Raw genomic sequence first — 26,420 nt, 5'->3', positions numbered from 1 at the left:
GGGAGGTACATAATGGGATCTGTCACTTCCCTGTATGTGAACATAAACATTTCCATCAAAGCATGTAGGAGAGGGACTACATTTGTGTGGTCATGACACAAACTCCATAGGACATGTTATCTACACTGTGTATTGGTGTACCATGGCACCTGTGTGGCTGCTACAGTTGTACAATATGCCTGTGTGGTGACATGGCAAGGGTGCCATTGTACACAATTATAGGTGTGCTGGCTGCCACAGTCAGTATAGCAGTGGCAGTCTGACATTTACATCCAAAACCTGTTGGTATAGGTGGTACAACAGTGAATGCATCTCTACATCCTAATGAACAGTGACCATCATAGGGTACAGTATAGTGTGTCCATAACTTCATGTGTAATGGCGCAAGTGTGTGCGGTGTGCAGACAATACAATATTGTGCTGTGGTGGATGATATCCAACAGGGTAGTATCACGCAGTGGTTGGCATGTTGTCTGTGTCAATGGCTCAGACAACAACTGACTGTGTCATAGGCCATACTGGAAACTTTTGGGTCTGTGTAGGAGTTTAGTAATGGCTCCCAGTATGCAAATGCCTGCTAATGTATCAGTCAGAGGTCACTGACAGTGGCTGTAACTGCAGGAAGGGAATACCTAGAAGGGGTACGCCATTAATGGCAGATGGCAAATCCCACTGGTGAGTGGCATCAGTGCAGTGTAGGTCTCCCAGTGCCATGTTTCCAGGGTATGAGTCTCAGACACATGCCTATACACCAGCTGACATACCACTCTGAACATGACATACACAGTTTCCACCATGGCCTACTGCCCTAATATAAACACAAACTTTGTCAGGCCAAGGATGATGGAGTGAGACTGCTGTCCGACATCCATCACATAGTGTGACAGTCATAGGGCTCCACCAATCACAGTCGGTAGACACGATCTGGCATAGAGCCACATTAACAGTGTTTAGCCCAGTGTCAGTAGGTGTATGACAGTGTTAGTGATGACATCCATGCTAAACTCTATCATGGTGTTTCAGGTGACATGGCTCAGAGATTTGGGGGCACTACTTGGCACTACTTGCTAGCTGTCCTCTGTGCAAGTAAGTATTGCAGTTACAACCATCATGTTGCAAGGTGAGAGTCATGCAATATGTCTGTACAGAGCACAGACAAACACAATACAGATGTGTAATATGTACACACTGTGTGGCCTGCTGGTGCTGTGCTTCCCTTGTCCACAGCATGCTCCAGAACCATGAGGCCCCTACCAAGAAAATTATTTTCAGAAAAGATAATTTTACAATTTACAACTTCACTGATTGCTTGCTTACAGACGAGCATTTTACTTTATTTTCAAAAGGTTTTACCTTTGTCCCATCCAGTCCCTTTGACACCACTAACACACTGATAGATTTTAAATTGTTTATTAGGCAGCTAAACCTTTCAATATTTTTTAAGGGTCAGCCTAATCCCCACTCAGACCTTACCAGAACCAGCACCTTTAACCCCCCCACACACCCATCTCTTAAGATATTTGAGGAAATGGTAGAAAGAGAGATTAGAACAGCTGGTAAAAACAGGAAAAATAAGTGCCCATTGAACCTCAGTATCGAAGAATTCCAGTTGATTGAGAATTTAAAGCAGGAAAAATGCTGGGTTATGAAACCTGACAAAGGAGGGGGTGTGGTGCTAATGTACCAGTTAGATTATGATTTTATCCTACAGGGAATGTTGCAGGATGTTGAACAATATGAACTGGTGTCCCTTAATGAAATTAATTTAGCTTATGCCAAAATTAGTTACTACTTATACGATCACCTCTTGCAAGGCACTATTAATGAGCAGCTATACAACTACTTTCATGTTATGAAACCAAGGGTACCAATAATATTTGGTATTCCGAAAACACATAAAGGCCTAGCCCCTCTAAGATTCAGGCCCATTGTTTCTGGGGCAGGCAGTATTACGGAGCCCTTAGCAAAATTTATAGATCATATAGCCAAAAGAGTCCTAACACCAATTACACATATTTGCAAAGACTCCTGGCATTTCTTAAAAGTTATCAACCGACAGATGTTTAGTCCAGAGTTATACATGGTAACCATAGATATCATAGACCTATTTCCAAGTATCCCTCACATAGTAGGACTTGAATGGTTTAGGCAAACCCTTACGCTTAATGGCATGTTGGCTAGCAATGTTACCAATTTAGTGGTGGACTTAATGGACACAGTTTTGACAAACAATTTTATTTACTTTAATGGAGAGTTTTTTCGCCAAAAGAAAGGCGTGGCGATGGGAGCATGTTGTGCTTCGTTATAAGCCAATTGTGTACTCTACCATTGGGAGCAGGAATTTGTGTTCAATACACCATGGAAAAAGTTCATTACACATTATACCAGATATTTAGACGATATTTGCCTACTATGGAATGGCTCCATTTATGACCTGAATGAGTTTTTGGAACACATCAATGGATGTACTGATTTTCTTAGATTTACTCATAAAATTGACCAAGATGTTTTACATTATTTGGAAGTAACATTAATTAAGGACTACGCAAACAGCTGTTTTCATTCCAAACTTTTTAGGAAGACTACCTTTTCTAACGCATACCTTCATTTTTGTAGTGGGCACCCTTTTTACCAGAAAAAAAGGGATAGTTAAGGGCCAAATGATTAGAGCCTCGAGAATGTGTAGCACTTTTGAATATTGTTTGGAGGAAGCCAACACACTCCGTGGCTTATTTATAGAAAAAGGATACCCAGTCAACTTGATTGATGGAGTGGCTCAGGAAGTTACTGATAACAGGGAATCCAGGTATTACCCTTTACTAGGTACCGGGACAGCCGGTACGGAGTTGGTGATAGACAACAACACCTCCAAATTTAAGAATAGTTTTGCATATACATATTCTTCAGACTCTCAGGTAATAGAACAAGTCATCTTAAAGTATTGGCCCATTATTTCAGTGAATGAAGATATAAAACATCTTATCCCTTCAGTGCCAGGTTTCATTAGAAAAAGAGGAACGAATTTGAAAGAACTTTTTGAGAAAAATAAGGCTGTTGAGAATGAGTCCACTAGAATGAAGAAGGGTACCCATAGATGTGGTTCATGTAACCAATGTGCCTTCATGTTGAACAAAGATGTTATTTCTATCCCTTCCAGAAATTTTAGATATAAGTTTAAACAATACTTTAATTGTGCCACCAAAGGAGTGGTATACCTGGGAATCTGCCTACATTGTCATAGTTTTTATGTAGGCAAGACAGAAAGACAATTTAGAAAAAGAGTTTATGAACACCAATATGATATCAGTAAGGGTAAAGTGACCAATGCCTTTTTTAAGCATTCACAGTTATGTGAAAACATGCAAATTAAGTTTACAATTCTAGAACAAGTGACACCCGACCCACAGGGAGGGAACTGGGAAGCCAGGTTGGAATATCGGGAATTGTTTTGGCAGCTCAGACTGGACGCAATTAGATCACCGGGCATGAATGATGCCTTGAATATAAACAGCGTGCTCAAATTAAGAAGGGCACGATTATAATAGGGGTTCTTGTAGACTGTTTAGATTTCCCCATTAAACATACTGGTATTGGATGTACTTGCAGTTCAGCCGAATGCCTTAGTTTGGTTATCTTGTGCTGTACTGGTAATGAAGATGTTACATTTATTTATTTTCATTGTTTAGTTCAATATTTATTACTGTCATGTTTATTTATTTCATCACTATTCACTTTATTATTTTATTATTTTTTATGTGTTTTTACATGTGTCAATATATTACATATTTGCATTTCTGGCATCACTAAATTTAAAGTTGAGTTTGATTTTTGGATTGGAATATATATTTAACATTCAATGAAAGTTTACACACACTGTATTTTTAAGAAACTGATTAGGTATGGATCACATGGGGGGGTATGTCATGTGATGTTGCATTTAGTATTTAACATGGCTGACTACATAACAGATTTTTTAACCTTGAAGAAGCTCGGTAATAACCGAGCAAAAGCGCTTGGTTTATAGTTTGCTGCTGTTTGGTGTGATTCAGATTACGTACCAATAAATGTGCTGTTTTTAACCTACTGCTTTCAACTACATTTTTTTTGAGATTTGGGTACTGTGGCTGTGGATTTTGGTGATTCATGCTTCAGAACCATACCTATACTGCCCTGAAGCAGTGCTGTGAAATCCCCATACAGAGAACCAACATATATCATTATGTGTGTAGCAATATAGGTAACCACTACAGCTCTCCCAATGTGAGGTCCACCCTGGCGGGATATAGCCACATGACAGTCTTCTTAGAACTACTAGTACATACTTCCCTTGCAAACAATATACATATATGTCAAGAAAGCCACTTATAACCCCCTGTGGGATGCTTGACATAACGAGACTGCACCTCCCCCTTCAGATGGGACCAGCATGTCTGCAGATATCTACACCCATGCATTATGTCATCAGCATTACAACTGCATGAACTTGACTGTACAGAACAAGGGGGACACAGGCTCATCACGGCTCAGCACAGCTGACTGGTGGACAAGTGCCATTAGATTAGCAAGCTGTGCAATAACAGGTGGACATTGCTGTGTGAATTTTGTGGTGTGGATGCCCCTTAACGTGGTGGCACAACCTCCTCAGGCAGCAGCACATAGTGTTGTTGTGATGTTGTGTCGACATGATAAGTGACACCTGTTCCCACTCCCACAAAGCAGGACCAGAACACACAGTGTAGTGACTTGTGTAACCTCAAAGGACAGGCCCAGACAGTCGCTGACCACAGACATCATGATGCCACATATAATGAGTTATCATTCATAGCTAACCTGTACTCCCACACTGTCTATATCATGTACACTCCCTAGTCCCCTCTACATGTGACACATTATTATTTATTTTATTTTGTCTTATATTTATTTTACATTTGTTGACAGGGAAAGTCTGACTGGATATATGTCCATTTTCAGCAGAGGCCCGGGGAGAAAAGCTCCAAATACAGTAATGAAATTTTGAAAACATAGTTAAAAAAGATTTTTGACTATTAAGACTCAACTTACACTTTAAACATAATTAATATACATATTTTTACAAGTACAGTCATAGAGAATAACATAACACAGAGAGTTATTACATAGCTAAACAAAAATTCTTTAGGAATAGTTAAAAAAGGGAAATAATCAAAGCAAGAGGAATCCAGTACCAACAGACTTAAAAATGAGAAGCAAAAGGGAGACAGTGTCAGTCAGGATTTGAGCATGGACATAGCCATTGTGATTTTAGGAAGGTTTTAAGTTGTTGTTTGAAAAGAGGAGTGGATGTCAGGGATGTTAGTTCTCTTGGAAGTTTGTTCCATGGGATACCAATCGAGTTAGTAAATAGGCAGTCCCCAGATTTGTTATTTGATTTTAGGGTAGAGACAAGTACTCTGTTAGCATATCATAATGTTAAAAGATTTTGATAGGGGTTAATAAGGTTTCTGAGTATGTTGCTGAAAAAGAAACTGACTATGCAGTTCTAACCATCCGAGAAGTTTGAGATTTTTGCAGTTGTGGGTAGAAATGGGGCATCAGTGGTAAATCTGGCTATGTTGTTATAAGATGTTGCCAACTTACTTATATTGCTTTTGGAGAGGTTTGTATAGATTGGTGAGGCATAGAGGAGGGTAGAGATTAGGTGAGTTTGGGCAATGGTAGTCCTGGCTGAAGGAGTAAGAAAGGATTTAATTTTGTACAGGGAACCCAGTTTTCTATTAACCAATTTGATAGTTAGATTGATATGGGTGTCAAAATTAAGATTGTGATCAATTGTTACCCCTAAAAGTTTGGTGGTTGTATCAGGATCTATTAATGTACCATTTTTAGAGATGACTGTGAAGTTTATGGTGGGGGATTTCTGAGTGGGAGTGAACAACAGTAATTTAGTTTTGTTAGGGTTAAGGAGGAGACAGCATTGATGGAACCAGTTTTCTACTAAGGTAAATATTTTTTGGGTTGTGGCTTGAAGTTGGGAGGGTGAGGAGGCAGCACAGATTAAGGTTGAGTCATCAGCATATTGTATACAGGTGGTTTGAGGAAGGTTTGACAGTCCTACAACCTGTCCCATAAGCACCATATTGACAGAGCATTTTGTAACTGGCCTCAGAATGGAAGGCACACAGCATCTATTGCACATGCTAACATTCCAGGCTGACTCCCACCTGTGATCTGACATGGGTTAGTAACACCACTGGGAATCCCTTGCATTCATACCGACACCAATATCTGCACAACAGCTGAGTGGACTATGGCACCTGTTCTAGCCTTGCACAGAGGTGGTGCATCCACTGAACAACATACTATACAACCCTTTGTGTAACTATCCATAACTGTATGCCCGTAGGGGTGATCAACAAGCAGTTGATCAGCAGACATATTTGTGGTGTAAACACAGTTGGGTGTACACACTTTGGATGTGTGACAGGGGGTGCATGACTTTAACACGTGTTGGACATTTCCAAGGCAGTCAGCAGGGACATGGGTGAGGGTACATCAGGCCAAACAACCCCCAGACTGAGCTAAGCCATCTGACAATACCACCCATTCAGGCAACATGTGCAAAGCACCCACATAGGCATCCACGATACTGTCATTGTAGGCCTCACAACATGGCCCATTGATGCCAGACATGTGCAAAATAGGGACATCCAACTCCAATAGCTGATCTCTAAGCAGCAGTACTCAACAAGGAGGAGTTCTGGATCCTTTACTGCTTGGATTGTATGTCACAACAGTACACACAAGTACTGAATGACTGTGGCTAACAATGGTGGCTGCTAACTGTGAGCACTCATAGAGTCTCTATGTTATGTCAGTATCCTGAAAGTGGGTATTGCAAACACATGCCTGGTGACATACTAATGGCCATAATCACCAAGCAAATATATATGTAGTATCCTTACCATCAGGTAGACCTATGTCCCCCAGTAAATAGCACATCAGTCCAAACATGTAATGTACATACCCAGGGTTGAAAAGTGGACACACAGACCTGGCCACACAGGTGTACACCTAATGTGCCTTAGATCACCATGTCTGTGCAATGGTATGGCAGGAGTAATATAGCATAGCTGAGGCCACAGTCACCAGTAGGTGGCATACTTATAGCCTCCACATACTCTTCCCAGAGCATGCTAATATCTGACTGCAACAGCCATTTGTTGGCATACCTTACCAAGCTGTACTGGCACTTGCACACAACAGCATGGTCCCTCACAAGGCCACTACAAATCTTCAGTATGTGCTTATTGCTGTTCATCTGCAATTGGTGTCATTGCCACCTGTGGCATATAATCTACTCACAGGTGATCTGTGCCTTGCATACAGGGTAAGTTGTGACCCTGGTGTAGTGCATATGCTGCCTATCTATAAGAAGCATAGTAGATGGATGACTCACTCTACGGACATTAACCTACTAGGTGACATAAGTATTACATGCTTGTGGGAGACATTTGTCAAGCAGACATAAACACACCCTTGAAACAGACCCTGCCTAATGGTACACAGAGCACCTCAGTGGACCTCAGCACATGCCAACTGTTTGATTGGATGGGCGACCGTCATCTCAACACATGACGTCTGCCTGAGTCTGTCATGGACTCGGGCAATATGTGCTGATCCTGTACTGAGGGGTATACAGATGTGTCTGATTGTGAGAGCTATATGGCCATTATGCTAGTTAAGTTCACATGTGCTATGGCCCCATAACATGCTGTATACTGCTGTAACAGCCTCACGCACAAACATGGCCACATTCAGGCTAGCACTATTTCCACTCACTGTATACAGGACATGCCAAGGCACACATATAGTGAAAGTTGGATGTAGGTAGAACACTTACCTATGTAGTGGTACACACTACAGATCACAGTACCTGATGCATGCAACACACCTCATATCTGCAAGTACTATCCATTTAGAACATATAATGCTTGTTGATATTAGCAAGCCTTGTTGTGGTCAGTCATTTAGGGGGCCACATCACCCACTACAAATAAAATAATGCAAAATCCTTCCTATGTCTATGGTATAAAGGTTATCATACATATGCCATATGGATATGCACATGCACCGTGTTAGGTGGATTGAGATTAGAACCCCTACCAATCTAGTCTTTTACACTATAGATCACAGTAATTATTGCATGTGCCACAGCTTATGCCTGATACTACACTGTCAGCTGGTAGTGTTAAGGTGGCTGACATCATCAGGCCTTGTAGAAGAGGGTGGTTTGAAAGCCAGCAGTGATTTACTGGCCCAAAAATTGCATAACCATTGCAAGTGGATAGCTCATCGGGAAATGTCCATTGCTTTGCAGGACACACACACACACACACACACACACACACACACACACACACACACACACACACACACACACACACTTAGTACCTTGAAGTGAGATTAGAATCCCACCTATCTAGTCTTATATACTATAGATCGCAGTACTTATCACTTGCACCACAGCTTATGTCTGATACTACAGTGTCAGCTGGTAGTCTTAAGGTGACTGATATCATTAGGCCTTGTATAAGAGGGCCGTTTGGAAGCCAGTAGCAATTTACAGGCCCAAAAAGTGCATAACCATTGCAGGTGGATAGCCCATATGGAAATGTCCATTGCTTTGCAGGGGGATATACACACACACACACACACACACACACACACACACACACACACACACACATATACACCTAGTGGCCTGGAGTGAGATTAGAACCCCTACCTATCTAGTCTTACACACTATAGATCACAGTACTTATCGCATGCACCACAAGTGATTGCAGGCACAGTACTTGTGTGTTACACAAACTTGGCTTGTGTTGAACAGCATCTGTGGTCTGCAGAGTAATATTGCTTCGTACTGTTATCTGTATCTAGTATACTAGTAGTGAGATGCCTGGTGTTATCCTAACCATATGTGTACACTTACCAGTATGGCCATATGTGGCTGCTTACAGTTAGATAGGTGAAACTGTGGGCAGGGACAATGTGCCCTGTCCATATGTGTGTTGACACCATTATACATTATACATTATACCACCTGCTCACCTGTGTCTGTCTACGTGGTGGTATCCAGCAGGCACAGGGGTCTGTAGGTAAGTGGATTATGTACTGCTGCACCCTTAATTTGGATTCTTTTGAGCAACATTATGGCTGTGTGATAGTGCAAATTTACTTACCATTATTAGGGTATGTTGGACAATGCAGACATCCACACACATATTTCTGCATATATAAATGTAGCTGTGTGTGTGTATGATTTGTACACATGTTATGTAGATATATGGGAGATGTCTATGTATCATTGAAATATATATAGCTATATATATATATATATATATATATATATATATATATATATATATATATATATATATATATATTGGTATATATCTATTTGACACTACATAGTGATAGATGTACTATGTTGTGAGAGAGAGATCCTGACAGACGGATATGTATAACGTATATGTCTGTATGTATAGACATTTATACATAACAGGTCATTTCAATGAAGGGCCAACAGAATTGCGCTCATTTTTCCTAAGTGTACGGGCATGCCCAGTGGGAATGTCAGTACTTATGATAGGATTCCAGGCCACACCTACTTGTACTCCAATCCAGGATTTTGTATGTTACAGATATTAACCTCCGCCCCTGTTTCTGCTGTACTGCACTTTACTCAACATGTCCACAGCATTCCCTAGCTATCTACTGTACTTAATATGTGACTGAGGTTGGTAATGTCACACCACCGACAGACTAACAGCCTGTATATCTGTCAACTGTCCTGATTTTCACAGAATGGCCAGAGTTTTGCCTCATATGTTTGGTCTGTTCCTCATACATTTGTGGTCTTCTGGTGCTTTATTGAATGTTCACATCAATACAGTCTACTAACTACAGACACACATTTGCATTTCAGACTTTATATCCTTCAGAAAATACATGATAATGCAACACCTTTAATTCCAGCAACTGTCTAGGCTTATGTGACCAGTATTTCAATTCTATCCCTATGTTTGGGCCTTTGTCCCCCCAGTCTTTCTGGCTTTGTCCAGATTTCTTGCATTAAGAGGTTGAGTGATATGACATTCTGTAAGAACACCAACACAGTACCACCTCACATGCAAAAGATGTGAGTAATTCCAGATTAGAACCATCAACACTATCACCCATGCTAACTTCACTAGTCCATTGAGCCACACGGGTTGCTAGACAGAGAGGAGTCATTCATCACACCATCAACAGCATACATATGTGCAATGTTATCCTGCATGAAGAGAGACATAAAATGTGAAAGCAATATCTATGTTACAGCCCTGAGATTGCCAGGTCCACTGTTATACCATAGTTAGCTGACTTTCTGTTAATGCTGTTATATGGCTGTGTTGAGAGTGGGGGGAAAACACCACTTGATCAGCTTGGGTAGACAGTAGTCCAAATATCATGTGTGACCACTGTTTAACATCCCCCTTACCTGATGTTGCGAATATTCCAACTATGAGGCCTAGTGAATGTTAAGGAACATGTACTATTGGACTGGGTATCTGTAGTCCCATGTGGATGGTAAATCTGACCACATAGCCCGCTACATTTCCATACATAACAGCAGCAGATCCATACATATGGTATCTTATTACAGTAATCCTTACAATTAGTGTGTAGGTTAGAAACTTACCTTGCAAATGCAGCAGTTGACAGAACTGTAGTTCCGGGCTGACTCTGTGCGATGCAAGCAGTACACAACCAATACATTGATAGGTACAGGTTGTGTGGGTTGCCTGGCAACAGCTATTTTAATATATGTATCTGCATAGGAGTGAGGTGTCAGTCCCTAGGGCCCTAGGTTGTCAGTGAATGTGCTATGCATTGTCTCTTAGCCAATGCATGGGTGTACTGGGCATGCCTATGTCTGCCTACAGGGACATCATCAAGGGGCTCCTCCTCTGACTCCTCCTGTGAGTGTGGCTGTGGTGACCTAGGCACTGGTGTGGGGCTGTGTATCCCTTCCCTTTGCTGATCCTGCTGCAGCTGCTTTCACAGGATCATATTGTATAGCATAGCACAAACAGTGAACATATGTGCACATGTGGCTGGAATGTATTGCAGGACTACACCAGAATATATCGAGGCACTGGAACCATGACTTGAGCAACCCAAACACATGCTCTGTGATGTTCCTAGTTTGTGCATGTGCCTTATTATGGCTTCTTTGATGTGTGTGTGTGCATTTCTGATGGGTGTCATCATTCACGGTTCCAGTCTATAGCCAGCATCCCCCAGTAAATAGCCATATGGGATGCCCCCCAGCAAACATCTGGTACAGCTGTGATGTGTGCCAGATATGGGAGTCGTGATAGATGCCAGAGCTGCCAGCATACACATTCATGATAATGCTCTGGGCATTGCACATGACCTGGCAGTTGATGGAGTGGTATCCCTTGTGGTTGACGTAGATTCTACCCTACTCACTGGGTGGTGCTTTGATGTGTACACAGATGCAATCTATGGCACCCAACACCTCAGGGCAGTGTGCTACACAGTAGAAGTGTTGCATATTGCTGGCCCTGGCCTTAGGGATGAGAGGAAAATAAATGTGCTCTCTGGCATGTGGTAGCATGGCATACAGAAACTGACAGATTACCCTGGATGCTGATGCCTGTGAAACCCCCATCATGTTCCCAGTTGGTCTTTGGAAGGTACCTGTGGTGCGGGCTACACATACCTTTGTTTACACTCAGATGGGTTCCCCTCTGTTGGCTCTGGGTCTGATTTGAGGGCGGTAGAACTTGGTGAATTCTTGTAGTACGTCCATGTCCACCCTGTAGTGCTCTACAATCTCCAGCTCATGTAGCTCCTGGAAGATTACCCTGGGCCTGAACACTCTTTTTGCCTTTTCTGGCTATGTCTATTGTCAGCTGCAACAGCATTGACTTCAGCATCTAGCACATACAGATGTAGCAGACCTACAGCAGCCCCTAGCATTCTTTCAGTTAACATTCCCAAGTCTGTACTCCAATGGTGTGGAGTATTGGGGAAAATCAGATTGTAGGGTGTATGCATACTTTATAGTGCTCTGCTGTAGGTGTGCCTGTGTGACTGGCTACCTATGATGCATTGCACCTGCCTAATATATCATTCACATCAATTAATGGGCCTCATTTATGTTAAACAATGATCAGCAGTAATTAATACATCATTGGCCTTTTAGATACTCTAAACATGTGCCCCGTAGGTAAACAAAGCTTAGGAGTTAATGGACTCACCCCCCCCCCCCAGACTTGCACATCTAGCATGGTGGTGCACCATGCCACACAAACACATGGAAACAAGTGCCTCATAGGTAAATAAAGCTTAGAGTTTAGGGCACACCCACCCAGACATGCATGCTCAGCATGGCGGTGTGCCATACAAACAGGTGCAGCTAAGCTCCAATCAGCTCAGTAGTTAGTGGTCACACCCTCTCCTAATATCAGATACCTCCTCTGTGGACACCAACATGGTTCTCTGCCTACACGGAGGGAATCTGCGGACACAATTATTCCATTATGCTATTCAGTAACTCTCATTTGCATAGGGATCAGTGCTCACTACCTGGATACTACATGCGTCCAAGCCCTACCATGTTAGCAATAGCATCAATGCACCATTTTAGATACTCCATGCAGGGTCCTGTAATACATTTCTGTCTCATAGTATTAATTTTGGTTTTCCATTTTTTTTCTTTATAAGGCATGTTTGCGCACTGTGGTGCACCACGCAAACATGCTCAGATTATTTAAAAAATATTTATTTTAACATTTTCTGTAACTTTTGGGGAACATAGGGGATGGTTTCACTCATATCTATGCATGACATGCCATTTATGTCCATCTATCTGCATTTCTACAGCCCCTTTTGTCTGTCTACATTCCTGTACACAAAACTTTTCCGTGTACACTATGGACACTGACACAGGGTCTGCAGGGCTGCCTATCTGCTTTCTGGATCACTCTACCTGTCTCATTAGTATGAGATTCACCTGCTTATGAGATGATTTGCATGCCACAGACGTTCCTGTATTGGTATGTGCATGCATGCCACCCAGCAATGCTTGCTGGATCACAAACCTGTTTACTTTCATGTAAGCACCATGGCACGATGGCTACACAGTAAAAAGGACCATGTATGCTTTATTAAATCCCCCCCATTGACTTAAAGGTCAGATGAACTCATTCATGTACAACTATTTCATTTTGACATTATGATTATCATGACTTGTATAACACAGTAACCCCAGCTCCTGCCTTTGTACATTAGCAACTGTCCACTAATTATCATTTGGTACATCATCAGCCTACCATAACAGGAAATTTCTCTGTGTGCTGACCTTAGGATATGATTATTCTATAAACATTAAGCAATTACCAGCTGATTTATACTCACAAGTTACCTGGTCATCTCACTGATTTTATACCACATCAAAGAAGGTGATGTGACATAAGGTACGGACTGAAAATTATTGTGCTAATGCTCACTTTCAGCATCTATATGTCTGTCTGTCTGTCTATGTTGTTATCCATTTATGTAGCTATCCATCGGTGTACCTCTCCTTATTTCTCTGTCTACCTGTAGGTCTATCTACCTGTAAGTCTATCTACCTGTAAGTCTATCTACCTGTATGTCTATCTACCTGTAGGTCTATCTACTGTATGTCTATCTACCTGTATGTCTATCTACCTGTATGTCTATATTTCCAGTTTGCTTTTTTCCTTCTCTCTGTATCTGTATTCCTGGCAGCTGTCACTAGTCTTACTGACTGATTTGTTGTTTCCATTGAAAGGCTTGGTTTAGTGATCCTTTTCTTTACAGAAATACTGTGAAAATCTCAGAGTACAGTAGAATAAACTTCACGGATGAGAACACAAGAACAAAAGATCAAAGATAAATAAAGAAAGAAACAACAGCAATGCATACTATGAAAAAGTACAGCATTGTTACAAAGGAAGAAACAAACAGACTATATAGAAAATTACAATTAAATTAAGCTTAACTATGCAAAGTCTACTAAAAAGTCAGGTAGGGTACATAAAAGACACCTCCCACATAAAAAAGGATTTAAAAGGAACAAATGATTAAAGCAAAACAATACAAAAGTGCAGTTTGAGTTACTCTAAAGAATGCATATTACAGTACAATCCACAAATGGTGTTATATATATACATTTTAGCCTCTAGTATTTCAAAATCTGACTGGAAATTAGCACAGAGAAATACATTTCTGAACTGTGAATCAGTTATTTCTAGTAAACAAAGGTTCAGGATTTGAATATTTCCATCTTGTTTGTTTACCATGTGACTGAGCAAATCACTTAACCAGAGACTGCACCTGGGTCACCCCTGAAAAGAACCACTTATGTCCAGTGGGCGCCCCTTGTTACCACATGTATAAAAGTAATAGCAGAGTGTAAAAAAATTGTAATTCCCAAAATGTGACTGTATGTAAATTTGCATCCCTGGGGCATAAGAGGCATAATGTATACATTTGCCCACTTGGAGGACACAATGTACATAATTAGATCTTTGTGGAATTAACAAGTGCACATCTACATAGATGTAGCAGAACAATTTATCCTCACTGCCCTGTGGTACACTTCCATGCATTACTAAACAACCAAGTGACAACTGCCACCACTCTCATAATCAATAACCACTACCAGTATAAATCTGCAACAAATTAATATTTTTGAGTTAAACATTACACCGAGTACATGCTAGTGGTTTCACCACTGGTCACTTGCACCTCTGCCTCACAAATGAGCAGTATCTGTCCCTCAGTGCATTTTTTATAATATGTGGTGCAGTTCACAGCTGCCTCTTTCTCACTGAAATGGACATAGAAAAAAACAGCCTTATCTTTAGGATACCTGTGAATGTGATCTTAAACTCTTGTTGGGAGGGTCAGTACTATACTGTGTTGCCTCAATCACCTTGTTACCATGGTAATCACACTTATTACTTTTGGTCTTCCTGGTATCAGGGACATACTTTCCTTTTGGTAAAGGCTGCTGCCTAGGTCAGTGGATGAATGGCAATCCTAATCTAGCAATGAAGGTGGAGGATAGACACTTACAACATCCTTTCTGCTAGACCTTCTCTCCATTTTTAGTCATACTAGTATTGTTTCTGCAAGACTTACTGCAACTCATGTGCTGCTGTTAAATCGTCTTCATGTTACTGACAAACAGCTAAAGAGATAAGGTAAATATGTAACGGCAAACTACTGGTAAATGTGTAATACTTAAATCAATATAGTTAAGTTTTTAAAATATACACATGCATACATGAATGTTCTTGTGCCTTCTAGCTGAAACATGATGTCCTTAAGGGGTCATTTGCATATATCCCACGGCCCTCTATTCCAAGAAGTTTAAGATATCACGCAATGAAAACTCTAGCTTGGATAGCTTTTTCTTGTAGTTTTTACTAATTGTTATTTATTTTTAATAAGAATGTAAGGTGATTTTTAATACAGATCTTACATTAGTATTTATGACGACAGTCGATTTTAATGCGTCATATGCTAATATTGCTCCTGTACAACTAGCTTTCCCTTTTTCTTAGTTTGTTCTTCCTTAAGGAAAGTGTTTACTAACCATAAGGCTGGAAAACTAAATTTCCTTGGTACTAGGTTTTGTTTTCTACATATATATATATATATATTTACATATATATATTAATATATACATATATATATATATAAATATATTTACATATATATATTAATATATATATATATATATATATATATACACACACACACACACACACACACACACACACACACACACACACACACACACACACTCATACACACACACGCATGGGTCCTCTTCAGATGGTCAAACCTTTAAAAGCTCGACTTTCATATGGCCGAGACCATATGATTGAACTTTTAAAAGTTCAGACAGTCTGAATTGGGATCTCCATAAAGCGCAGAATGTGAAGATTTCCCTTTACCACAATGTACTGCGATATCGGAGTTGATATATTTAAATAGCAGGAGTGTGGGGGTGCATGGGGGCTTGCCTCCTGCTAGCAATGTTTAGTTTTTTTTTGTTTTTGTTTATTTTTTTTTCACATTTTTGAACATTCAGATGTGCGATCATATTGTCTCCGCCATATGAAAGTTGAACATTTGGGTGTTCGATTATGTGAAGTAAATCCATATGCATGTATACATAACTAGCTCATGGAAGTGTACTTGCTGAGACCCAGGTTAACCCTCACTATGATCCAATATCATACTGCAGTCTAGGAACCCCATAAAAAACAGCTTAAGATTCATACCCCTTACAGAAAGTTACAGAATCCAAACTGACCACTTGTCAAGTGCTCCATTTATCTAAGTCATACCCAAATGAGCATAAGCCAATGCCACACCTAATTACCTTAATCCCCTAAAAAAAAACTACAGACCTATAGAAAAAATGCTCTCTAAAAATTTGTACTGTATTTTTCTAAAAAATAGTTTGTATCTGTATGCTTTTTTACCAATCTTAGACTGTATGTTTCTATGCTCTGCTGTCACTCATTTGTATAATATTTTTTACAGATTTATGTTACTATTTAAGTATTGTTTCTACCATTTATATTGTACTGTTCTGGAGCTTTTCTCCCCGGGCCTCTGCTGAAAATGGGCAACCTGCCAAGTCGGACTTTCCTGGTAAACAAACGTAAAATAAATAAATATATATATATATATAGACACACACACACAAACAAACATATATATATATATATATATATAGATAGATATATATATATAATACATATGTATATTTATGTGAATGTGTGTATGTGTATATATATATATATAAATATATATATATATATATATTTATGTACATATACAAAACAGGAAATACATATAGCTATAGATATATATATAGATATATTCATTTGTGTATTTATAGAGCATTTGGAACCTCACACCCCTCAACCTCTTCCTCTGAGACATGTCACTTAGCTTTCTGGAACCATCCCAGCACTGTGGTAAAACTCTTCTTGCTGTTCTGCTTCTACGGATTATCATGGCAATTACTCCTTCTGACACCTTCCTTGGCATTATAATACTTTGAGGACCTTTGGATTCAATCACCATATTTACACTCCTCACTTGAAGGACTCATTTGGTCTAATTATTTGCATGGTGATAAGTCATTGTGGCCAACATGATTCTTCCTGCCTCCTGGATCCTTTTTATCTCCTGTCATTGAAGTTTTCCTTTGAAGATACAGAGTGAAGTTCTTCTTTAAACAGTGGTTCAGCACTTTGAGGGTCATTTCTGTTGGGCACTGCATTAGCAATGGTGATGCAGCTGGTCACTTCTCACCTTCTTATGTTTCATGAGCATAGACAGCTGCACTGTTGTTTCCTGTTGCTTGTTTCTACAGTTAACAGTCTGTTCCATGCCTTCCTGACTCACCTTCTTATGCTTCATGAGTGAGGACAGCTGCACTGTCATTCCCTGTTACTTGTTTCTACAGTTAACAATTTGTTCTATGCCTTCCTGACTCACATCCGTGTTGTTGTTGTTACTTTTTCTGTTTATTGTCACTTCTTCTCTGCTTAAGCATTGCTGCAGATCACTGGTAGGAATCCTTCTAAGCCCTGTAAATTAGAGATATAGGACAGGAGTTCTGCTGGACACTGGAAGCTGTATCCTTTGGCCACTAACCTTTTTGACCAGGAGTGTCAGGTAAGAAGTGTAAGATTCTTCCCATAATGGGGGTGTGCTAGGCATACACATAGATAGCAAGGCCTTGAATCATGGCTCCATTAAGTGTTATCATGATTAAATAAAAAGCAAGTCTAAAACCCAGAAGGATAGGATAAATGTGCAATATGATCGAGTTTTGGGTGGAATAAGTCTAAAGGCATGGTTTGGAGACCAAACAAAAGACTTTTGGATAGTGTTTGCTTTTGCAGTTAGAACATGACAAGGAAATTCAAGGTGTTGCAATCTGGGCAGAAGCTTGCTGAGGATATTAAAGCAATCTGGGCAGCATTATACATTATTACTCAGCTTATACACACAACACTGCTGTACATTTGCATCAGATTAATGCCACAACTTTGAAACATGATCAGCAGTTAGAAAATATTCAACAAGTGTTACATCAGCCACCAGAAGATCTTAAATAACAGATTGTGTATAAGCACAAATTCAAAGCATGTGACCGACTTACAGACATGCCTTACAAATGGAAGCTAAAATAGGTAAGTTTGGAAATACAAATAACCTCAGGATGCTTACATTGCTTGAGAGGGTGGAGGGAATTAATCCTGTGTCTTTTGTATGTAGGGAACCACAAGTCTTATTAGAAACAATGTCCTCAGGATTCATTCTAGACATGTGACTGCACTATACTCTAGGCATTTTATTTTCAAGTGGTTTGACTTCAGTATTAAAGAACATATACTGGGGAAAGCTAGCGAACTCAACAACGATTATAAGATTTTATGTGATATGATAGGGATAGTCCTGGATTGCATTGTAGTACCTTTTATAAAAGGAAAAGCCTTGGCTCTCTATTTAAGATGGGCAAGGGGGCCTTGTTTTGGAATACAACTCCATTATCTAGCAATGTTGCAGATTATGAAGGGACATAAATATTCCAATTCTTATTACCAGCAGATGCAGAAGAAATTCTTAAAGACTGCGAGGTACCCGACAGGAAAAACTCAGATGCTGAAGTGTTGAAACTCAGTGCTGTGGCATTAGACATCAAGCCCTGGGATCACCCAAGTAAGGCATTTCTTATCAGATCTCTATCCCTAAAGAAAGGAAAAACAGTGAAAACACACATCTGAAAACCTGCTCCTCAGGAGTACACCAAATAGAAACTGTTCCCATGAACAGAGTCAGTAGACCTTCAGGTTACACCACTGTTACAAACACAAAGAGAATAATATAGACTTAAGGGGTCCCAAAATAACTTTTGGATGAGATACAGGAGAGAGAGTTTTCAAGGATCAGCAGAGCTTACCTGTAGCAACAGATTTATCTGCAGGAATAAAGAATTCCAAATTACCAGAACAACTGGCTCCCAAGGTCTGGCTGTACTGAACAGGGAGTACTGCCATTTTGTAATGGGATTAAAAATGTATGATTGCATGAAAAATGTGCTCTGAACTTCCTTCTATAAATTCAGATACTGTTGGTGGATTAATGAATAACTAATTGTAAGCTAACAGAAAAGAAACCTGTTATAAATCTGCCTTGGATGGATTACTTGTAGAAGTAATCTAAGATTTATATGTCAATGTAAATGTATTGCTTTTTTCTTTCTCTTCCTGCTATAGCACTGTGAGGAGTGGAGTGGAAAAACATAAGGTAATTGGTCATGGAGAAACATGTGCTGAGCATGACAGTAATAATGGGTAGTCTTTTGCATGTCCTACCATGTCTTTTGTATGACTTGATACTGCATAGAGATACTGTGGTGTAAATAGGGGTACATGCTCATGTTATAACTGAGACACATGCACACATGCACACACACACACACATACACACACGCACACACACACACACACACACACACACACACACACACACACACACGCACACGCACACACGCACACACGCACACACACACCCACACACCCACACACCCACACACCCACGCACACACGCACACACGCACACACACACACACCCACACACACACACACACACACACACACACACACACACACACACACACACACACACACACACACACTCACACATGGAGCAATTGGGCTATATAGCTATGATCTAGTATATTTAAACTCCAGTTTGGTTCGCAGTCTCATAGATAATAAACAGATCAAAGTTTAGAGGAAGCATCCTTGGAAAGCTTGGCCCATTGGTAAGTTAAAAAGCTTTTACATTCTTTGACAAGCTTTAAAGAGACTTGGTTACTTAGGGTACTGCTAGTGATTGGTCAGTCTGTAAAGAAAGTGGATTATTGGTAGAGCACCTACAAAATTACAACTGACTCACTCACCCCTACTCTTAGTGCATCATCAATTGACTCTCTACATACTAGAAAACTAAATAAGTAGTTCAAAGGCTGAGGAGAAAGAATCCTCATATTACATTTTTGCAGGAAGCAACATGAAATAAATAAATAAATAAAAGCCCATTAGTAAAGGTGTGGATGGGGAAAGTGTTTCTGAGCACAGCAAAGTCTGCCAAGTGTGCCACTGGTATCTTCATATCTACCATAATAAAATTGGTAGTGAAAGAGTGGTGCAGAGACAAGATAGGAAGGTGGCTGATTTTAAAATGTTGGTGAAATAATGATATTGCATGATTATTAAGCTTCTATGGCTCAAATAATGTAGCAAACAAGTTTGGGGGAGACGTAAAGTTAGAAATGCAACAGCACATCAGCTATAACTCTAATACTGTGGTGGGGGAGATTTTAATACAGCCTGATCTCTCAGTGGAATGCTGGCAGAAATATCTAGAACATGTAAAACTGCACTGATGTTAAATATAGTCTGTATGCAATGGAATCTAACTGATAGTTGGAGGGTGACAAATCCAGGGTGTGCAGAGTTTACATGCTTTAATTGCAATAGAGGTATGGCTAGCAGAATCAGCATGTTCTAAATTTCGGCAAGGTTAGTCCAAAAGACAGATCAGACAGGCATTGTGCCTCCAGCTATGTCTGATCATATGATATTACTGTCTTTGATACCGATGTCAACCAGGTACTCTGCATGGTGGTGAAACATGGACCCCTTAAGGTTGCAAAATAAAAAACATATACAGAACACTCGAAGATGGATTAGTTCATTTAGGGGCATTGCCTGAGGGTGTATACCTCCCATGGAAAACATTTAAAAAAGGGGAGTCTTACATTAGGGTCAGCAATGTACCAGAGCAGACAAATGAGACAAACAGTTCAGATTAAATGATTATACAGGACAGGAGCAAAGCAATGGACTAAACATTTAAACTTAGCAGAAATAAGAACTCAATATAGGAGACTTTAATGACACAGAAAAGAGAATGTAAGACTTTAAAGTTTATTCATATTCATGACAAACAGGAGTATTAGAGGTTAGGTTATTGGGCTAAAGGTATAAGGATCACCAAATGTCATTGATAAGAGATGTCAAGGGTGTGAGGGAATTGCATACTTTAGGTATATGTAGACCTGGGTAGTACAGTGTAATGACAGATCCATTAGAACAGAATAAGTTGTTTGTTGATGACTTAAAGTTAAACATAAACAAGAAGACCAATTCAGACAATAGTATATTAAGTCACTGAATGTGAACATCAGCTCAGTGGCAGCAAGGGATATGCTAGCCAAACCTACTGATAAGGATGAAATTAGGAAAGCCTGTTCCCTCTTTAGCTATGAATAAGTCTCAAGGACTTCATAAGATAATCACTTAGTTCTATAAGTTATGTCATGCAGACCTGATTGACCCACTTCTTTGCTATTTATGGAAGCTAAAGCAATGGAGATGCTTGATGATCAAACTTTAGAAGCCATAGTAATTTTATTACTTAAACCCTTATGAAATAAGTAATGACACTGAGTTATAGACCAATATTCCTGTTGAATATGGACATGAGAATTTATGCAAAAATCCTAGCAAGCTGCCTGGAAAGATTAATGATGAGTTTGTATACCCTCCAATCATCAAGGTTCATTAAAGGCAGATCATGTAGTCAAGCTGTAGTTTAATTTACAAACAAGGACTCGAAGTTCAAAAAGCTGGCAACAGCAGCAGTGATAGACATTCATAAGGGTTTTGATTCAATTAATTTGGGATTTTATGTGGGAAGTTTTACTACAAAATGGTTTCCAGGTATCTTTTTTTATAAAATGTAGAGTACTTTATTCTAGACCCCTATGGTCACAATGGATACTAATGGCCCTCTGTCAGGACAGAACCACTACAAGTGCAATATGGTACCAGATAAGGCTGAACCCTCTCATCATATTTTGTATATTTTAGATATTAATGCTTTGAATACAGACCTGAATAATTAATAAGTTTTCCAAACATGGATTATATATCTCAGACAACAGGCTTATATTCACAGCATGGTTTGCAGATGACTATGTAATTTGGCTAGAAAACTCAGAAGGCATGCTTATCCCTGTCTTAGAACAAATCAAGCAGTTTTCAAAATGATCAGGTCTATAACTTACCAATACACAATCAGTTATATTTCTATTAACTTCCCAAATGCAGTGAGAACGTGGTAGATGGTGACATTATCCACTGCCACTGCCTGTTGTGTAATAAATTATTTATATGGGAATTCACCTGTCCACAGATATAAGAAACATAATAGTACTAAATACCAATCTAGTAAAGCAGAGTATTATTAAACAAATCAATTCATAGAGGCACCATTGTCTTTCATTCCAATCATGGATAAGGGTGGCTAAAAGGTATTTTCTACAAAAGTTTTGTTTGTTTGCTATAAGACACCTCCATTATGTATTTTTATTTTATTTGTTTATTCTTTGTTGATCAGATTAAGGACCACTAGTCCACTGGCCTTTTTTCAAGAGAGGCCCAAGATACCATTGATATTACAAGGGGATATTTGGTCAGGGCACCAGAAAACATCCCCTACTCTTTTTTATTGATAAATGCTGTGGGATCTTTTTAAAGGAGAAACAGAGTCCTGTTGTATGCAGTGTGGTCAAAGATAACGATGACTATACAGAAAATGATTATATTTGGCAAGGGTGGAAGCTCAGAGCATCTAGGAATAAAATATATAAGATGATCCAATACAGGGTGTGATGATGTGAGGTATTGCCAGCTATGCTAGGAGAAGTAGGGCAGTGGATGTTTAACATATGCCAGCATAGCTAGCTGGAATATGGTAAAGAAGTATATGTCATTTGTACATCAAACTGATTTGTACAGATGCTTGTGTTGAAAAATGTATTTATAAAGCTGCTTCTGTTAAAAATGTATCAACAGTGTGCCCTACTGGACAGAAAAAGAAATATATATATGTTTATTGTAATTGTTTCTATATATATGTTTTAACAGAAAATACTGGAAGTGAAGAGGTTAATTTCCAACCACCTGTCTTTGGAAAATAGTAAGAAATTAAATTACTTAACTTAGGCCATAACATTTCGGATTGCAGCCAGAGACAAAATGTCAGGGAAAACAAGCACTGGAAGCCTTCTGTATTGCCTTTAGCAGTGAACTAACTGCTAATCTGGAAGGGTAGAAGTTTGAAATTCTTTTATGACTTCCAGAAGTTGCAACAGATCTGAGCAAAACTCTTAGTGTGCATATTATTGACACATATGTGCTAAATCCTGACAGCTTCTAGCCAGGCGGGATAGCATGGGAACAAGAAGTCAGATGAACAGATGTATGTGATGTCATCCTGTAATCCATCACTAAAATAATGTTGTAATACTAGGTGAGACTGAAGTCTCAGAGCAGTCTGTTTTTCTAACCTGACAAAGTAGGATCACTCACCAACTTCATTTTGCCTTGCTCTAGTAAGTGACCAGGGAATAGTAATTCTTTCAAGCGGTCAGGAAAGTATAGTAAGATTAGTTAAGTACTGTTTTTCTGTATCTTTGTAAATCTATTCATGTGTGTTATTTTAATATTTCCTGTGATTAAAACTCTGGTATTTATTATAAATAGATGTTCTTTTTTTATTTATTATTAAACATATTTAAACTTTTCATTGTGGCTGGTCTTTTAGAGGATATTTTAAACTTTGAGAGGACTTACATCTATTTGGTGACAACTCCGGCCACTCCTGAAAGCCTTGCTGTGGGTCAAACTACTATTTGTATTAATATTAATTTCACTTAGTATAATTGGGTACCCTTGCAAGAGTCCTAGAGTGGCTGGTTTTGGAGTGTCTGGTGACAGTGTAACTACCTTATAGCCTGGGCAGAAGGGGGCATAGCTAGTAAATCTATGCCAGTCTTTCTTGTGTGTGTATGCGTGTGTGTGTGTGTGTGTGTGTGTGTGTGTGTGTGTGTGTGTGTGTGTGTGTGTGTGTGTGTGCACATGTGTGTGAAAATCAAATCTCAAAGTGTGTGTGTGTGTGTGTGTGTGTGTGAGTGTGTGTGTGTGTGTGTGTGTGTGTGTGTGTGTGTGTGTGTGTGTGTGTGTGTGTGTGTGTGTGTGTGTGTGTGTGTGAAAATCAAATCTCAAAGTGTGTGTGTGTGTGTGTCAGCTGTTTGGAGCAGGGACACGAAGCACTTGTTTTACAAAGAAGGTGCTGGAGAGAAATTGGCTTGGACACTTGGCTGAGGTTTCAATCCAATAGTTGTACCAGTGGGGAGTGCTACTGGGGACCTGGAGGAAGACAGATAGATTAATACGGACCCTGAGCTGAGTGTGTTCCCTGTGGGCTCTTAAGGGAAATTGTGCTTGATGCAGAAAGCTGCATCTGGAAATACTAGGTGTATCCATTTTTATTGCAAGTGAGTGTCCCTCTTCAGTGTCAGTGATGAGGATTCAGGCTCCTTGATTAGTAGCCCAGAGTGGGGACATCACACAGGGGATGGGAAAGTCCCTAATCTGGAGGGATATAGAGTAGCTGTAGTAGGACAACATTATTTGCAAGCAAAGTGAAAAGAGGAGCATTTATGTTTCGAGGTAGAGCTTCAGATACTGCTGCAATGTACAGTTCTCAAGGTTCAGACTATATCTAACAGAGTATGGGACCCACAGGTAATTGGAAGACTTGTTTGAGCAGAGAGCTTACATGAACCTATTTGCAAGAAAGAGAAAGAAAACTGTATGAATAGGGATCATAATATGGGTTAATCCTAAAACTGAAATAAATAGTAAGGCAGTAGTTTGGCAGCAATGGATAAGAAGGAGGATATAGCAAGTAATAGATAAATAATATGTTTAAAAAGCTAGTGTCTACCCCTTACATACAATAAAACAGAGGGATTATAATGTATGCATTGCTCCCTGGTGGGAATACTTGCAACTTAGGTCATATGGTAGGAAAACAATAACAAGGCATTAGACAATATATGGGCTGTAAAGATACAAAACAGTAAAAGTGATGTACATGAGATCAAAAGAGCTCACGCTATCTCTAAAATCAGACAACTACATCAGATTATCCTGAATATGCAACATAATTCTATCATGGGGTGTCTAACTGGGTGAAGCTCTTGTACTGCACTCGTCTGAGTGCAGAATGGAAACAGGTTTTGTGCATTCATATAGATAAAAATGTCACTTAACTTGCACAGTTTACCTGTATGAAACTTTCTCACAGCTAGCATTTTCTCTGAACAGATTTAGGAACAAAAAAGAAGCTCATGAGTCTAGGTGCTGCTGATGTGGTATGTTTTGAGCCAATTATGTACCTATGTCACGGACATGTAGGAAAGTAAGACTGGACTTTGGAAAGGATTAAATGGACAACATGGGCACTTTGACCACATGATAGGAATGCCCCTTCTGGTTATTGCATATTATGCCTCAGGGTATTAGATTGAAGGGTACTATTTTCATTGGAACCAGGGTAACCTGTTCTGTACTACTGGCCACTATCTTCAAATGTTGTAGAAAAGTGGAGCTGCTCTGGAAAACCTATTTCTAGCATACTTGGCAAAGCCTTAGTAACTGGTCTGGAAGGAGATTAGATACAAGGGTGTGGTCAGAGTTCTCATAAATATGTTTACATTTATGTTCTAACAATATCTAAAATAGTAATGATTACTTAACAATCTGGAGACTAAGGAACAGTTATAGCATGAGTACACTGACCATATTTTATGTGAAATGGTAGCTGAAGTTGTATAGCAGTGGAAGTATTGGGTATATTACTTTAATGTTGACATGATTTATGGTATATTAGTGGGGGAATATCATTTTAAATGATTTTTTGTATTACATTTCTGTTGTGGTTTAGAGTTAGGAGGGTGGGAAGGTTGGGAATGTTCTATTGTGTATGATACATTATGTACTTTTATCTGTTCAAGGTTTAATATATGTAAGACTGCTAAATCTATTGCAATAAACACAGTGATATAAAAAGATTCTTCCCATAATTTGCCTCTACATTTCTTTCAACAGTGGCTTGTCCTTCCATGGCAGTTGCATCTGATGTTTCATGTCATCATTAGTTCTTGCTTCATTATGTCCGATAAAATGGCTAGTGTTATGCAAAGAGGCATTATCCTCAGGGCAAAGCTGGGTATGGTCAATACATACTTTTTTCTGCAATCCTGGAATTATCCATCTCATGTTTAGCTGATTCCTTATTTGCTCTGCACAGCTGCACCATTGTCACTCATAACTAATAACTTTATAACTATGAACAGTGAACCCTAATGTTCAGTTGTATTGCAG

General features: G+C 39.5%; 1 protein-coding gene across 1 annotated transcript in view; it reads right to left on the bottom strand.

Annotated features, from left to right (window-relative positions):
* The window catches only part of LOC122810846 (WD repeat-containing protein 48-like), a 70,191-nt gene extending 51,019 nt beyond the window's left edge, over window positions 1–19,172 (bottom strand). The window contains 1 exon segment of the mRNA XM_044082399.1: window positions 19,076–19,172. Coding sequence (XP_043938334.1) covers window positions 19,076–19,172 — 97 coding nt within the window.
* Between the last annotated feature and the right edge of the window lie 7,248 nt (window positions 19,173–26,420).

Source organism: Protopterus annectens, chromosome 9.part0 (genome assembly GCF_019279795.1).
Source record: "Protopterus annectens isolate FY-2018-M chromosome 9.part0, PAN1.0, whole genome shotgun sequence".
Classification (NCBI taxonomy): domain Eukaryota; kingdom Metazoa; phylum Chordata; order Ceratodontiformes; family Protopteridae; genus Protopterus; species Protopterus annectens.
This window is presented reverse-complemented; position numbering and strand designations above follow the sequence as displayed.